The sequence below is a fragment of the Sturnira hondurensis genome, unplaced genomic scaffold (genome assembly GCF_014824575.4).
Source record: "Sturnira hondurensis isolate 20B ecotype Veracruz unplaced genomic scaffold, ASM1482457v3 Scaffold0022908, whole genome shotgun sequence".
Lineage (NCBI taxonomy): Eukaryota > Metazoa > Chordata > Mammalia > Chiroptera > Phyllostomidae > Sturnira > Sturnira hondurensis.
This window is the reverse complement of record NW_028095539.1, coordinates 8,659,023-8,675,664: the sequence shown is the minus strand read 5'-3', so window position 1 is coordinate 8,675,664 and position 16,642 is coordinate 8,659,023. Positions and strand designations below refer to the sequence as shown.

At 65.7% G+C, this 16,642-nt stretch overlaps 1 protein-coding gene across 2 annotated transcripts in view; it reads left to right on the top strand.

The window, feature by feature from the left end:
* The window catches only part of COL5A1 (collagen type V alpha 1 chain), a 110,717-nt gene that overhangs the window by 27,938 nt on the left and 66,137 nt on the right, over positions 1-16,642 (top strand). For both annotated transcript variants that reach the window (XM_037036454.1, XM_037036453.1), the window contains exons 5-11: positions 9,538-9,669; positions 10,192-10,329; positions 10,427-10,669; positions 11,463-11,630; positions 11,766-11,822; positions 16,035-16,076; positions 16,272-16,334. In XM_037036454.1, the coding sequence (XP_036892349.1) occupies positions 9,538-9,669; positions 10,192-10,329; positions 10,427-10,669; positions 11,463-11,630; positions 11,766-11,822; positions 16,035-16,076; positions 16,272-16,334 (843 nt within the window). The remainder of the gene's footprint in view (positions 1-9,537; positions 9,670-10,191; positions 10,330-10,426; positions 10,670-11,462; positions 11,631-11,765; positions 11,823-16,034; positions 16,077-16,271; positions 16,335-16,642) is intronic.

Sequence of the window (16,642 nt, the reverse complement as noted above, 5' to 3'; positions counted from 1 at the left end):
CGTGCCTGACCAGAGACTCGTACGAGCTGCAGGCGGCAGGGCCCTCCTCAAGCGGGGCGGCTTTGCGGCTCTCTGGGAAGCCCGGGGGTCGCACAGGGTGGGTGGAGCTTTGCTGGTGGAGGTAAAGCAGGTGGTGTTGGTGAGCTTGGGGATGGATGCTCGTTTGTAAAGTGTGGAGACTAGTGACGGCGCCCCAGAGATGGCGGGGTGCTCACCCAGGAAGCTTGGGCACCTGCTCAGTGACCGGGCCCCTGCACCACTGCCCGTCCTGCTGTCTGCGGAGGTCCTGCGGTGGCGGAGGTGGGAGGGCGCGCTGAGGTCGGGGGCGCGAGGCAGGTGTGACTGAATCGGCTGTGCGGTAGCTTTTCCGTGCTGTGCAGACCTCGGCGACTCCTAGGCCTCATGGGCTTGCCCCGTGACTTTTATTGGGAAGAGTCAGGAGAGAGCTTCATAGGTCTTTACAAATTTAGGATCCTAAAAAAATTCTGCTTCCTCGATGTTCTCAGCGAGCCAGAAAGGCCGTTTCCCCTGGGCCCGGAAGCACAGGGGACCCACCGTGTCAGGCAGCGCCCAGGGGCATGGGCCGGTGGCGCCCGGCGTTGCCACTCGCCGGCCTGTCTGAGAGGCAGCCCCATCTGCCCGGTGGGGACTGTCACAGTGCCCCTTCCGACTGGGGAGTGTGCGGCCTGTAGCTGGCGTCCTGTGGCCATCCCCACTGTTACCGTTACGGAAGGGACGCCCTTCATCGTTTCTGGAAAGAAGTGGGTCAACAACTGAACTGCCGCTCTACTGCCCTCTCCCTCGGAGGCCGGGGGCCGCCGGGCAGGGGTCCGTCCCAAATGCTGGGGGGCCACACTGTCCGGTCGCGGCGTCGGTTTGCACGAGACTGGCGGCCCTGCCAGGGAGAGGTGTTTGCAGGCCACAGGCTGTTCGCGCTCCAAGGGACAGTGTCCGCGGCCCCGAACCCCCTGGCCGTCCTTCGACCCGCCTCTGCCCATGCGGACCGGCGGAACCCAGGATGCCGGGTGGCCTTAGCCCGTTCCTTTCTCAATCTTTTCTCCTTCACGCGGCAACGTGGTCAAGTTGGGTGGGGCGGCCTCATATTCCCAGTTGTCCTTCACCTGGCGGCAAGCGACAGAGTTTTTATTTCTGCTGAAATGAGAGAGGGTTAGCTCCCTTCCCGCCTTACCCACGTCGCTTCTAGAGGGGACTCTCCGAAAGGAGGGACTGGCACTCCGGAAACTGCTTCTCCAGCAGCCACACTCTCCCCCTGGAAGGGGGCTCCCCCGTTAAGAGCCGGCTGGTCCCACAGCCCATCCTCCAGGGGGAGCCTGAGGATTCCGGGAGATGCCGGTGGAGGGCCATCACCCGGGCCCCTGACACTGCGCTTTGTGCTTGGCGCTGTCCCAGACAGGAATTGCCGCACTCTGGAGTCTGTCGGGGGCCCCGGGGTGGTCCCCGGGGTGTGTGGGGCCGCACAGAGGCGACCTTTGTTGGGAGTGAGGCACTGTTGAGGGGGGAAGCTGGGAGGGAGGCCAGCAAGGCCCACAGTGCCTTCCTCTGGTCAGCGCCGAGGTTTAGCCGGATGGCACCGGGGCCTCCTGGGCGCAGGCGCCGGCCTGGGTGTGGGGCCGAAGCAGCATCAGCATCCTTTGCTTGCTCGGTCTCCCCAGACCTGGTGTGACCCTGGTGTGACCCTGGCTCTGACCGGGTCGCCCTGCGGTGCGGGGGACATTGGACATTCGACATTCCAGTCCCTTCCAAAGCCACCACCTCGCCGTTCCGGGGATTTGTGTGTCCCGTGTCCTGCCCCTCCTCCTGGGTGTGGCTGTGCTCTGGCCTGGCAAGCTGCAGGGGTCCTGGGGGGGCCCCAACCCGACGGGGCAGGTGCTGGGCTGGCTGCCGGACCAGGTCAGGAGCCCTCCCTCAGACCCCTGGTCAGAGGGGCCTCTGGCCGCCCAGGCAGGGCAGGCCTTGTTTCCGTCGGGTTCCGGAACGAGTGCCACGTCCCTGGAGACAGCCGGCCTGCCAGGGAGTGAGTGCGTGCCCGGCGTGAGGGGTCAGGGGTGCGTTTCCTCAGTGGCCGAGCCGGGTGGGAGGCTGGTCCGGGTCAGCGCTGGCCAGCGGGGTCCACGACAGCACGCCACCCATGCGCTCAGCCCCTCGCCCGTCCTGCACACGAGGGAGGGCGAGTAACGCGCCGGAGGTCACCCAGCAAAACTGCAGCGAGGCGGGGGGCTGGACCCCAGACCTGCGACTGCCTGAGCCAGATGGTCCTGCCGGGACGTCATGATGGACTTCGGGTATGATGGTCACAGCAGCCCCTGGTCTCTGTCCACCTTACCATGGGAACCAGGTCCTCAGAAACCCGGTCAGACCTTCCCCGGCCAGTGTGCATCCTGGGGGGCCGCTCTGTTGCCGTAGCGTTGATGGTGTCCTGGCCTTCGGGGTGTGTGGGAACAGGAGTCTTCTAGGAACAGCCAGCACCAGCTGTCTGCAGGGACAGTGGCCTTCCCTGCGTGACCAGTGACCTCGCCGTCCCTCAGCCTGGACTCCTGCCTGGTGCAGGTGGCGGGCAGCCTGCTGGCTGCGGGCCCAGGACCAGCTGGGCATCGGGAGGGTGTGGCTGCTCAGCAGGGGCCGGTGGGAGCTGGTGACACAGGGACACAGTGCCGTCTCCTGTGGATGTTGGTGCCAAGGGCACATTGCCCTGGACTCACGCCTCGGGGGGCCGGGTGGGTGGCCAGCTCTGAGGACACGCCAGTGCCAGCCTGGGTGGCGTTGGGCGTTCACGGTCCATGCACAGCCCAGCAGCTGGGGTGGCTGTTTCTATGTGGGGGGCCCGGCGAGGAGGGGGCCAGAGACACGTCACGAAGTCCCCAGGCCCTGCTTCTCTTGTGGCCTGGCCCAGACGGGCTGACGGGATGCTGCAAGCCCAGTTCTGTGGAATGAGATCACCGTGGACCGGGGTGAGTGGGTCTCTTGGGAGGATCAGTGCCCGGGGCTGCAGGAGGGGAGTGTCCCTGTGTGGGGACCTGAAATGCTGCAGTGGTTCCGGAGGGAGGGGCAGACGTGAGGACCGCTGGGTCCTGTCAGGAGGGGTGGAGGGTGGGCAGCTGCCCTGGAGGAGTGGCCTCACCGGCAGGAGGGGCAGGGGGAGGGGAGTCCACCCAGCGGAGCCTGGGGGCTGCGCCAGGTGCCACCGGAGGGCCCATCACCCCGGGGGAGGGGGGGGGCTGTGGGCAGCTCTGGCAGTGCCCGGCTCCCGCTCACCATGCGCAGGGCCTTGGTCAGCCCAGGAAAACGGGGCTGCTGGCTGGTGGTGAGGACGACCGTGGGCACCTGACCGAGCCCTCAGCTCTGGCCTGCACTGCGGCACGTGGGTCGCCTGACCACACTGTGAGGGTGGGGTTATTATTAGAGTCACAGTGACAGTCCCGGTGACCCTTCCTGTCACTGGTTCCTCCGCCTCCCAGCGGGGGAGATTTGGGAGGTCAGAGCCCGGTCGGGAGGGGAGCAGCTGGAGTTCAGCCTCCCCTGCAAAGGGCCTGCTCACAGGTCGCAGCCCTAGTGTGTTGGGGGGGGCTGAGACCCCTCCGAGGAGGGGCCGTCCCAGGCTGTGGGGTTTGCGCCATCCCGGGAGCCCTCTGGTGGCCTTGGGAGAAAGTCTGAGATGGGCCCGGGGTGCCCCCCAGCCTGTGTCCCCGGCTGGAGGGCGGCCCAGCCGAGTCGGGCAATGTGCTCCCTGGCGGCTTTCACTGCCCTGCTGGGAGTCTTGCTGTGAGAACGTGGAAAACCCTCCTCACATGCACGCTCCTGCCCACGCCGTGCTGGCTCGTGTGGAAGTTCTCGGCCCTGGGAAGGCCAGGCGCCTAGGGCCTTCCGCAGGCCACGGAGCCTGCCCGGCCTGGCCGCTGCTGGCTCAGACACCCGAGGCCTGGGGGCGGGGGCAGGAGACGGGCCGTGAGGACCCCTCTGGTGGCTGTGGGTTGGCAGAAAGACCCAAGTCAGGCCCGACTGTCAGGGACACCGAGTGCCAGCCCTGGCTGGCAGGAGGGACACAGGATGGTCTCCTGGCTGAGGCCGTGTTCCGGAACCGCGGAAGTGGAATGTAGTGGGGGCAGATGTGAGTGTCCGCACGGGATCCCCCACCAATCAGCTGTGTGAGAACGGGACAGGGGAGCACAGCATTTCCTACTGGAAAGACACGGGGGGGCAGCAGGGGGAGTCAGCCTGTGAGTGACCATGGGGTGGCGCAGTGCCGCATTCAGGACAGATGACCGAGGGTCTGGACCGTGCCCCGCTGAGGCTGAGTGTCGGCCCTGGGTCTGAGCCTCAGACATGGTGGGCAGGATGGCGGCTTGGTGCCCAAGGCTGCAGGGTCTCGCCCAGCGGGCAGGATGAGGAGGCAGCAGAATGAACATGATGAACGGAACGTTCGTGGGGGTGCACGTGCAGCACCCCCCCCCCCACCTGGGCCCAGCTCTGAGGCCACCCCCTCCGGAATCCCCTCCCAGGCCCCCCAGGCAGTTAGTGGCTCACTTGGGCTGCCTCCGGAGGAAGCACTGGGAGGCTGAGACTTGGGCTTGGGAACACGGGTCATTTGTCTTTGTGTCCTTCAGCCTTGTTGTAGACGGGCTACAAATGCTGGCGGAGTGGGGGAGGGGACGAATGGTCAAAGCCGACCGCCTCGATGTGGGGGAAGCTGCTGAGTCCACGTCAGAGATCGGGGGCTGTTGATGGTGATGGTGGACGTGGTGGTGGTGGTGGTGACGGTGATGGTGGTGATGGAGGTGATGGTGATGGAGGTGGTGATGGGGATGAAGGTGATGGTGGTGATGGAGGTGATGGTGATGGAGGTGGTGATGGTGGTGGTGACAGTGATGTAATGGTGATAGTATAGAGGTGATGGTGACAGTGATGATGGTGATGGAGGTGGTGGTGGTGATGGTGGAGGTGGAGGTGGTATTGGTGATGGAGGTGGTGGTGGTGATGGAGGTGGTGGTGGAGGTGGTATTGGTGATGCAGGTGGAGGTGGTATTGGTGATGGAGGTGGTGATGGAGGTGGAGGTGGTGATGGAGGTGGTGATGGTGATGGTGGTGATGGAGGTGGTGGTGGTGATGAAGATGGTGATGGTGATGGAGGTGGAGGTGGTGATGGAGGTGGAGGTGGTGATGGAGGTGGTGGTGGAGGTGGTATTGGTGATGGAGGTGGTGATGGAGGTGGAGGTGGTGATGGAGGTGGAGGTGGTGATGGAGGTGGAGGTGGTGATGGAGGTGGTGGTGGAGGTGGAGGTGGTATTGGTGGTGGAGGTGGTATTGGTGATGGAGGTGGTGATGGAGGTGGAGGTGGTGATGGAGGTGGTGGTGGTGATGAAGATGGATGGAGGTGGAGGTGGAGGTGGTGATGGAGGTGGTGGTGGTGATGGAGGTGGTGATGGAGGTGGTGATGGTGATGGAGGTGATGGTGGTGGTGACAGTGGTTGCTGTTCCTTTTGCCCCACTGTGTTTGGGGCCTGCGGGGCCTGCTGCATGGACCCTTGTCCTCGGTCTTCGGGATGCTGCCATGAGGCGGATCTTGTCGTCGTCGTCCTCCTGTGCGAGTGAGCCAGGGGAGGCCTGGACAGACGAGGCGACACACTGAGGCCCCCGCGGTGGGCAGGGGAGGCCCCTAGCACCCAGGCCACTGGTGGTCTGTGCCTTGCCTCTCTCTGTGCTTGTGCAGAGGTCCCTGTTCTTTCCTCCGAGGAGCTTGTCGGGGAGCTTGTCACAAAGCGTGTGTCCCCACGGGTCTGCTCTGAGAGTTCAGGGGAGAAAGGGGACAGCTTTACTCTTGTGCTGCCTGGGCGACAGGCCGGGCCTCTGTGTGTCTGTGTGGGTGGGTCAGCCACACTTCCAGGGCCACACGGCTGACAGGGAGGGGACCAAGAGCCTTGCTCTTCACAGAGCCCTGGGGGCTTCTGGGGAGGAGGGGCTGCCTCCGGGCCTCTGACCCTGCTTCTGCTGCCCTGTCCCTCGCTCTGGGGGCGACGTGTCCCCTCTCAGTTCACTCACAGCAGCCAGCTTCAGGGTAGTGAGGCTGGGGCTTGCCCGCCCCTGCCCAGTCCCTGTGCCCTTGGCCCCACCCCCACCCCCACCCCAGCAGTCAGCCTTGGGTGAGCTTCTACAGCCCGAACCTGCACGGGTGTGAGTAGCTGAGCCCCAAACAGCCTGGAGCAGCAGCGGGCTGGCGGCACAGGTGAGAACAGGGTGAGGACCCAGGCTGCCGTGTGTGGGGGGGAGCCACAGACAGAGGCTGGGGAGGAGGGACCCGAGCGGGGGACCACGCCTGCAGCCTCCATGGGGCCGCTCGTCTCCTCAATTACGTGTGTTTCCCTTTGCGAGTGTGAAGTGCTTCGGCAAAAATTAGGCCCTGAAGTCACAGGGAGAGCCGAGCACGGGACCCGGGCAGGGCCTGTGAGCTGGGACGGGCTGCGGCGTGGGGCTGGCGTCCGCCGAGAGGAGGGGCGCAGATGAAACGGCTCGGGAGGGAAGCCAAGGCTGGAGGCACACACATGCCCTGAAGCGGGTGAACCGGATGTCCTCTGTCCCCACAGTCCCCAAGGTCACAGGGCTCTCCCACAGGAACCCTGCATCTCCCTCTGCTCCCATGGCCTCGACTAAATCTTGTTATCGGAAAGGGCAGATCTGACCCCTTCAGCAGAGCGCTCCCTGCTCAGCGCAGACCAAGGACGCCGTGCGTCCTGCTGCGTCCAGCTGCCGACGGCCTCTCGGGCTGCCCAGGGTCTGCGGCAGGAAGCCGGACTGCTGATGGCTGCCCCCCGGGTGTCGAGGCCAGGCCTCCAAGTGGAGGGGCTGTAATGATGCCAGGCATGGTGGCAGAAGCTTCTAGGGACTGGGCAGAGCCTACTGACCTGGCAGGGGCAGAAATAGGTGTAAAAAGGGAGAAAACTGGAGGCTGTCAGAGTGAGGGGTGGTGTGAGCAGAGCGGCCCCTGCTTCTCCGGGCAGGTGACTTGACTCGGGCAGCCACGCCTGGGGTTGGCATCAGCCCACCCTGGGAATGAATGGGCTTGGCCCGGGCATCCGAGGTGGGACCAGGTGTACCCTCACTCCCCAGGCTCGTTGGGCTGGTGCCACCTCTCCGCCAAGGGCTGCCAGGGTGACGTGATAGTGTCATTTATGGGAACTTGGAGCGGAATGTGCAGGACACAGTACTTGAACTCCAGGGGACCAGGCAGCTCTGGGTTGTGAGCTGAGGGACGGCAGGCGGTGTCCTTGGAAGCACCCCCCGCCCCGCTGTGTCCTTCCAAGAGGGCTCTTCACTGAGCCCTGGCTTGTGCGTCTGTGACATGGGACCAGGGGAAGCTGGCCCTGGCTCTGTCCTGGAGTGGCTGTGGGGACGAACAGGACTTGTCTGTGTGGCACACAGAAGGGGACAAGGGCAGGAGATGAGGGACAGTGAGGCTGCGCTGGGCAGCATCCCTGAGAAAGCCCCCCTCCGGTCTGGGCTGCTGGGGGCTGGGGTCTGTCCCGACAGCTCCAGCACTGGGCAGACTGCGGATGTGGGCGGGGACCCTGTCCTGAGCCCCTGGTGTCACCCCAGCACCTCCAAGGGCAGCAGCCCGACTGGCCAGAGGTGGAGTCGCCCACCAGTGTCCTGCAGACGCCCAGGGACAGGGATCCCCTTCTGTTCCCACTCAGGAGCGGGTCACCTGGAGCAGAGGCATGCACCAGTCCTGTGCACATGACACTGCACGCACACACATGGATGGGCATGTGCGCACACACGTGCATGTGTCACCACACACATGCACAAGCGCGCAGATATATAACACGTACATGCGCACACTGGCACATGTAAACATGCACAGGCACACACAGGCACACACCCGCACATGTGCACACAGCACCACACACATGCACACACACATGTTCACATAAATGCAAACCAAACACCCTCAGACCCTGCAAGTGGGTGATGGGCTTGCAAGTTGGGGTGCAAGTCTGCCTCGGGTGTGGGGGCAACAGTCCTTCCAAGGTCGAGGCCAGGCTGCTGGAGGGCTTGGGGGGCCCACCTGAGAGGCCACCTGGAACAGAGAAGCCCTGGGGCGCCCTCAGGAAGGTCCAGGACCGAGTCCACCAGAAACGCCAACCTGTGGCCAGTCTCACAGAGCTGGCAGCAGAGGCCACAGGCCCAGGCAGCCCACCCTCGCTGGGCACTTGGGGCCACGTCACGGGAGGCAACCTGGGTGTGCTTGGCAGTGTCACAGAGCTGCAGGTGGCTTTCTAGGTGAAGGCGGCACGTGCCAGGCCAGGGCCAGCAAGGGGCGTGCTGGCTCCAGGCTGCTGGGTGGTGGCCGCAGCCCCGAGTGCAGAGAGCTGGGCTCGGGAGAAGTCGAGTCCAGGGAACTGGAGCAGTGCACAGTCAGGGTTCGAAGCGTTGCCAGGCCAGGGTGTGTCTCTCTGCCTGGCCCCCGCGAGCATGGGGGGCACGGTGGGGCCGAGGCCCCCAGAAGCTGCCTCGGTGGCTCCAGACTCGGGGACGGTGGGACGGACAGTCTGGCACGTGCCCCCTTGCTTCAGACAGAAATCTGTTGGCTCTGATTTGACGTTTCTGGAGGAACTGAAGGGTTTCCTGAGGTCTCCCAGGGGATGGAAGGAGGGGCACTTTCCAGGGGGCTGCCTGGGGCTCATCTCGGGCGAGGACTGCAAGGGGCCTGTCAGTCTGCCCGCTCGTTCAAATGGCCAGAACGTTTGGCTCCTGAGCACTGTGCCTCGGTTTCCCCCTCTCCACAGTGGAGCGGGGCAGTGGCCAGATCCCCACCCTCTGAGAGAAGCATTCACAAAAAAAGTGGGTGCCTTTTTTCAGTGTGAAAACCCACTGGAGATTTGAGGGAAGAAGGGTTTTAAACACACGCCAACGTTTGCAGGGAAGGTGGACACCGGAAGTGAAGGGGCTTCTCGCTCCTGGGGAGCCGCAGCCCCCAGAGCTGTCCGTGTGGAGCCAGGGCTGCCTGCGGAGTTCGGGGCTCTGGGTTCCTCACTCGAGGCTTTCAAACCCGAGAGTCGGGGGGCACATACGTGGAACCCTGCCTCGGGGGTCAGGGGTCAGTGGGTCTATGCTGGATTTGAGGACAGTCACCCGCTCTGCCGACGAGTCACCCCCACTTCACCCTGTCTCTGGGCCAGATTTCCCACAGAGCCTTTGGGGAGTGGGGGACAATGACGGATCCCCTCCCAGAACTGTGTGCCCGTTGGTACCTGCTTCACACACCCCAGGGGGCTGTCTGGGGACCCACGCTTTGTGACTTTGGGGGGCAGGCCACTCTGCTCCTTCCTGCATCTCTCTCTGCTTTCCAGGCACAGGGTGGGTGGGTGGGCACAACACCCCGGCTTCACTGGTTTTGGGGGCCAGCGGCTCCCGAGGGGAAGGCTGGCTGAAAACAGGTTTCCCCTCTGAGACACCAGGCTACTCACCTGGGCCCCTCGTGGGTCCCCGCGTGCGGCCTGTTCACGGGCTCTTGTCCTTTCCCAGGGTGACATCCAGCAGCTGCTCTTTGTCTCGGACCACCGGGCGGCTTACGACCAGTGTGAGCACTACAGCCCCGACTGCGACACGGCTGCCCCCGACACCCCGCAGTCCCAGGACCCCGGCCCGGACGAATATGTGAGTTGGCGCCGCTGGGCTCCCAGGGCCCTGGGCCCGGCAGGGCGGGGGTGGGAGGACACAGCAACCATGGCAACACCATGTTAAATACCCTGTGGGCCAGAATCTGGGCCGAGCCACAGAGGACATCTGTCAGGAAGCCTTCCCTCCGAGCTGCAAGTGACTTCTAGGTGAGGACACCAGGTGTCTCTGGGCCCCTGGCCTGTGACCAGACGGAGCGGAGAGGCTACAGACACCCCGGGGCTAAGTCTGGGGGGCTGCCCGCAGCCTGCCACGTAGGGGGGCGCTGAGGGCCACCTGCGCAGAATGGCGGGCCCTCTGACTCCCGCGTCCACAGGAGGTGCCGCCTGACCCGCGTGCCCCAGGAACACGTCCTGGGCTTTGCCCCCTGGCCGCGGCCCGCTGTGGTCTGGGGTCGGCCGTTCTCGCCCTCTTGCCCGCACAGAGTGGCACCTGGGTTCCTGAGCTGCCGTCCTCTCTGGTCCCTGTCGCCCTGCGTCCTCACCTGCCGTTTCCCCCCAGTACCCAGAAGGAGAGGGCGAGGGCGAGACTTACTACTACGAGTACCCCTACTACGAGGACCCAGACAGCCCCGGCAAGGAGCCCACCGCCACCCGGAAGCCAGTGGAAGCTGCCAAGGAGACCACGGAGATCCCTGAGGTCCGGGCGGGACCCCGGGCGGGACACGGGGGATGGGGGGGGAGCTGTGGGGGACAGCAGGCTTCTGCAACACCGCCCCTCTCCGCCCGGCTCACAGGAGCTGACCCCGCCCCCCACGGCGGCCCTTCCGGTGCCCGCTGCCAGTGAGGGGGCCGGGAAGGAGGAGGACCCTGGCATTGGGGACTATGACTACGGGCCCATCGAGGACTACTACACGCCACCCCCTTACGAGGACATTGGCTATGCCGAGGGCATCGATGACCCCGACCAGCCCCCTGACCATGGCGTAGGGGTGGAGGTCCCCACCAGCACCACGGTTGGCGCCTCCAACGCCTCCAACGTAATTGCTCTCCCTCTGAGTGGGTGGGTTGGGGGAGGACCACCAGGTGGGGGCGCTCCTCCGTTCTCTGCCTCTGCCCTTGGGTGTCCTGGGGGGCCCTGTGCCCAGGGCTGCCGAGCAGGACTGGGGTCTCTAACTCACCGAGCGGGTCTGTGCGCTGCCCAGCATGGCCAGGTGGCGATGGGCGAGGATGGTGCCCGCAGCCCGTGCCCCTGTGTGTGGCCCGGTCAGGGTGGGGTGGGGTCCAGTGGGAGGTGCAAGGCCAGCCCTTCGGGGAGCGACGCGGACTTTCGCATCAGGCGGACCTGGCCTGATGTCTCTGCCAGTGACCGTGATGTTGTCACTTACTGCAAGGCAATGATGTGCCCGCCCCTGGGCTTGTCACCCAGTTTCCAGATTAGGAAGGAGTTCGGCGACACAGAGCAGAAGCTTAAAGACAGCCAAATTCTCGTTGGCCACAGAGCGGACCTGTGGGCTTCTGCCAGTGGGCATGGGACAAGGGACACTGGTACCCCCAGATCCTGAGGTCCGTGGTGGAGGCCTGATGTCCCTGACATCCCCGGGCATAGCCCTAGTCAGCTGAGGTGTCTCGGTGGATAGGTGGGTGACAGTTCCCTCGTGGTGACAGTGAGAATGTGCGAACAGACTGCCAGGGACCCCAGAAGCTCGCTGTCCCAACAAGTTAGACTCCAGGCTCCTGGGAGGCCGCCATCGCCAGAGCCCTGAGGCTGTGGGCCCTGGAGCTGACCCGGCGCCCTCCGCCCCTGGTGACCCTGTTCCTTCTTTCTCTTAGCCGGCTCCACCGCCCGGGGAGGGGAAGGACGACGTGGAGGGGGAGTTCACCGAGGAAACCATCAGGAACCTGGATGAGAGCTACTATGACTCTTACTACGACCCCACCGGCTCCCCGTCCGAGATCGGGCCGGGCATGCCCGCCAACCAGGACACCATCTTCGAAGGGGTGAGGGGAGGGGCGCGCAGGACGAGGGGCTCCTTCCAAGGCGGCGAGCCACCCTGCTGCGTAAGCAGAGCCACCGGCTCGCCGCCCGCTCCCCTCCCCTCTCATCCTTTCTCCATCCGCATTTCTCACCCCCAGATTGAAGGGCCGCGGGGCGAGAAGGGGCAAAAGGGAGAACCCGCCATCATTGAACCGGTGAGGACGCTTCTTCTCTCTGGGAAGTGGGTGAGGGTGGGTCGCCACCATGCAGGGGGTGTAGCCAGACCCGTGGGACTCCTGTGCCCTGGCCCTGGGTGGCTTCAAGGAGCCCCGTGACCCTGGGGACCGCACCCACGCACGCAGGGCTCATTGCTGAGACGGGCAGGGAGTGTTCCCCACGTGGGTGCAGGCCGTGGCTGGTGGGTTTCGAGTTGTTGGGATTCTGTCCTGAGGGAGGCAGAGCCCCTCCGAAGGGCACAGAGGGCTGGGCTTTGGGCACCACAGGAACAGGGTGCAGTGGGGGGGGGGGCGGTCCATCACACACTGTGCCCCCAAGGCCTGCGGTGCACCCAGAGCTGTGTATGCAACCTGTGCAGGGAATCCCTTAAAGCGTGGTGCACTGAAATCCTGGTTGAGTAAAACCCAGCCGTACCTGGTAGCGGGGTCACCACGACTCCACGTGTGGGGCCTTGGGGAGGGGGCAGTCCTGATGCCCCTCATGGGGCAGGGGGTGTTGGTAGGGGCCCCCTCGGCCCTGGGGTGTCCTCTGACCTCAGGGAGCTGGGCCTGGCTGGTGGCAGCCCGGTGCCCCTTTGGCCTGAGAGTGGCCCGGTTGGGGCCTCCACCCCCCAGGCCTATGGCAAGGGGCCTGTGATCATCTGGGTGGGCGGGTCCCCTGTGCTGCACGTGCTGACGTGCTGGGCGTGGGGGTGGGCTGGGAGGGGAGTGGGAGGGGCTGGTGGCCGAGGTCCACCCAGCCACGTCCTCCGAGGGCCAAAGGGAGTGTGCCAGGTTCCACCACGAGGCCGGTCAGGAGGCTGGGGTTGGGCAAGNTGGCCTGAGAGTGGCCCGGTTGGGGCCTCCACCCCCCAGGCCTATGGCAAGGGGCCTGTGATCATCTGGGTGGGCGGGTCCCCTGTGCTGCACGTGCTGACGTGCTGGGCGTGGGGGTGGGCTGGGAGGGGAGTGGGAGGGGCTGGTGGCCGAGGTCCACCCCGCCACGTCCTCCGAGGGCCGAAGGGAGTGTGCCGGGTTCCACCACGAGGCCGGTCAGGAGGCTGGGGTTGGGCAAGACAGTACCCAGCGCCCAGTTCCTGCCAGCCGGGCTCCCAGGGCGCGTCCGGCCGTGGGCTTCTGGGCAGGGGGACCCAGTGGCCTCTACCCTCCTGGGGAGCTGGGGGCTCTTTCAGAATCTTGACCGATGGCCCCCCAGGGAGGCCTGGAGCCCGTGACCAGGTACCGGGATGCTGCCCATCTCAGGGTGGAACCCCCCGCGGGAAGAGGACCCTCACTGGGCCTGTTCCCAGCTAAGGAAGCGCCCGAGGGGCCGGCGCCATCTTGTATGGCTCTGCAGCCCCCACCCCCAGGCCTGTCCCGGGTCGGGGACCGCCACACCCGCGGGGTTGTGGGGCCCTGGACATGCATCTCTTCCTCAGGCTGGGAAGCCTCCTTTCTGGTGCTTTCTCTGGCCCTGAAGAAGATGGGGTTCGTTTGGGGGGTTGGGTGCAGGGGTGCCTGGGGGCCCCAGGCTGGGTGGCCCCTTGCTCAGCCATGAGGAAAGTCCTGACACCAAGTGTCAACCGCCCACGGGGTGTAGCCCAGCCTGGGGACCATCAGAGCAGAACGGGGTGTCGGGAACCACCCTTGCTGCTCCTCCACGGTCGGAGGCGGGCTTGTCTCACTGGGGCCCAGGGCCCAGCAGTGACAACCTGGGGTGACTTGGGGTGCCTTGTGGGGCGCTCCAGGGAAAGGGGCGTCTCGCCTGGGGAGGCCGGGGGTGTGCCTGGCTGTGGGGTCTGGGTCTGGGCCTCTCTCTCTGGGGGAGCTGGGCTGCACCTCTGTCTGGGTAAGCTTCCTGTTTGCTCACAGGGCCTGTAAGGAGAGCCCTGCATCCTCGCACCCGGGCAGGGCGGAGGATCAGCTCCCCACCCGCAGGTGGGGGCGGGCCGAGACAGCCCTCCCCTCGGGCTCGAGCTCTGTCCCACCCAGCCCAGTTGGAGTGCCTGTGGGCTCGTGGCCGTGTCCCTGGAGGGACCATGTAAACAGTTGGAGTTTCTCAACCTGGAGCATCGCCAGCTGTCCTCAGAGTCTCAGCTGTCATAAACAGATGGCCAGGTCCTGGGACAGGCTGACGTGGCCTCGCCGCTGGCTGCGCAGGCCTCCCAGCTCGTCGAGGTTGGAGTGGCTGTTTCCTGTGCCCCCACCTGCCCCAACGACCTCCCTCTGGGGGACATGACTCACGGTTGACAGATCTCCTAGAACCAGCGCCTCCTCCCTGTCATCTCAGGGACTTGCCACCGTCCCCACTCGGATCCGGCACTTCTGTGACTTGTCAGCAACACCAGGGGCACCTTTAAAGGCAGGAATCCCCCGGCCCAGAGCGTTCTGGGCCATCAGTCAGCACTGGGGCTTCTGGCCGCCCTAGGACCTCGGGGACCAGGATGCCCCGGATTGGTGGCTCTTTCCCCGGGCGCATCTGTTGGAGGCACATGAATCCCCGAGTCTGCCTTCCCCTGTGTTTGGAGACACGGTGGTTTTCCTGTGTGTGCCTTCCCCACGGGGGCGGACCTCCGTGAAGAGGTGGGCTGGCTGCTCTCCCCAGCGGACCTCTGAATCACGGTCTGCACCCTGGTGGCCTGTGGACAGGGCTGGCACGCCGCAGCAGGGCCCCCCCTCTGTCGTCCTCACTGCTCTGGTCAGGTACCAGCTGCTGTGCTTGGGGCACCGGGGCTCTCCCGGGTGGCCCTGGGGGCGCACCCCTGGCTGGCTTTGCCTGGGAGGGTGCGGGCACCGGCTGCTGGGCTCGCTGATGCCGTGGTATCCAGCATCCCTCCCAGGAGACCGCCTCCCGGGAGAGCCCTGGCCCCCTGAGCACGGCAGCTGGCACGTGTGGGCAGACAGCTGCGCCCCGGACCCCGCAGGCCCGTGTTTTCTCTCCTAATCCCAGCTCGAGCTCTGAGCCTGCCCAGCTGCCTGCGTCCCGGGAGGAGCTGGCGGAGTTGTTTGCACAAGCCCTGTGTATATCTCGTGTACAAATATTTCTCCCAGTGCGCATCTGTGTAAACACAGCGTCCATCCTCGCAGTGACTGTGGAGCCCTGGTGGGGAGGGGTGGGGTGTGGAGGGGCCCCCGCCGGGCCAGCTCTGGGGCTGACCCTGTGCCCAGCTGGGCCCGACCCCTTGCTCCCAGGAAGTCACACCAGGTTGCTCAGGGGACAGACCCTTTCGCAGACAAGTCCAGGGCACGATGGTGGCACGAGCCCCAGGAGAAGCTGCTGCGCTTCCCGGGGTGGGGGCGGGGCAGCAGGTGGGCTCAGGGCCAGGATGTCCGGCACTCCCACGCCATCTCGGCCGCCACAAGGACCAGCAGGGAGGAGGGCATCACCGTGCCACCGGGTCCCGGGATCCCCAGACGCCACCCTGGCTGCGTCTGCGGCCAGCAGGTCCGGAGGAGGCAAGGGCCCTTTCTCTGGTACGAGGTTGTGTGTTGGCTCGGACCCCCTTGGAGTGGGGATGAGATCCAGAGGACGTGGAGGGGCCCAGCCTGGCGGTGCCTGGGCAGGGGAGGAGGCCAGCCTGGGAGGGGGCGGAAGTAGAGGCTCAAGAGTGGGCAGCCAGCCGGACTCCCTCTGTGACCTCTTCAGTGGGGAGCTGACGCCCACGGTCCCCTCTGCTGCCCACACTCCCTCTTGGGGACAGGTGACTTTGTCCTCATTTTGGGATAAAGATGGCGAGGCCTGGTGGGGCCAGGGCAGGGTGGGTGGCTGGAGGCAGAGGCGGCTGCTGTGGCCCTGGGCTGCTGCTGGGTGGCAGGGCAGCATTTGCCACCTGGACGGAGGCCAGGGCTGGAGGCTGCAGAGTGGCCTGTCTGAGCAGTGACAGTCCCCCGGGCCAGGCCTGGGGTCCCTCCTCCCTCAGGCAGCCATTGCCCAGGGAGATGGGGGACCCTGCCCAGGCCCAGGCTCTGGGTCCCTGCTCTGCTCTCTGCTTCGTAAGGGGCTCATGGAGCTGCTTCTGAGGGGCCCCCGGGTTACTGTCCTGGGCCTGCTGCTGCTCCTGGAGTGCTTGGAGGACGGTCACGTGGCTGCACCCCACCCTCCTTGTGCCCCTCATCCTGGCCCGGAGCCTGCAGACCCCTGCCGGGATGGTGGGCGCTGACCTGGGCCTGGGAGGGGGGCCTGGACTTAGATGCTGTCTCCCTCTCTTGCAGGGCATGCTCTTGGAGGGGCCCCCCGGCCCCGAAGGCCCCGCAGTGAGTGTCCCCTTCTGGTTCCATGGTGTGCGGGGGACCCTTAGGGATGGGCTTTCAGGGACACCCCCAGACGCCTGTGGGTGGAAGGAGGGGTGCCCCTGTTCTTCGCAGATACCCCGGGGTGCAGCCGGGCGGGAAGGGCTCTTGCCTGCGGCTGCATCTTTAACGCTGTTCTGATTTTACTTTTCATTGTAGGGTCTCCCAGGGCCTCCAGGAACGATGGGTCCCACTGGCCAAGTGGGTGACCCCGGAGAAAGGGTAAGGCACCCCGTGCTCTGCAGGCTCGTCTGTGTGCCCCCCACTCGGGTGGGCACTGTCCTCACATGTGGGGACCTCAGCCGCGCTGCCACCTCCTTCTGCAGGCGGCCGGGCCCCGTACGCGCTCCCACCGCCCCTCACCGCGTCCGGCCCGTCGGATGTTCAGGGAGGCGGACTGCGGCCTGCCCTGCTCTGGGGGCAGGTGATGCCGTACGAGTTAGACCAGCGGGGCTGGGTCCCTCAGGGGCTGCCAGCGGCCGGCTCCCAGCGCAGGCCCCGCAGCCCTGTGTCCAAGTGACAGTGACAGT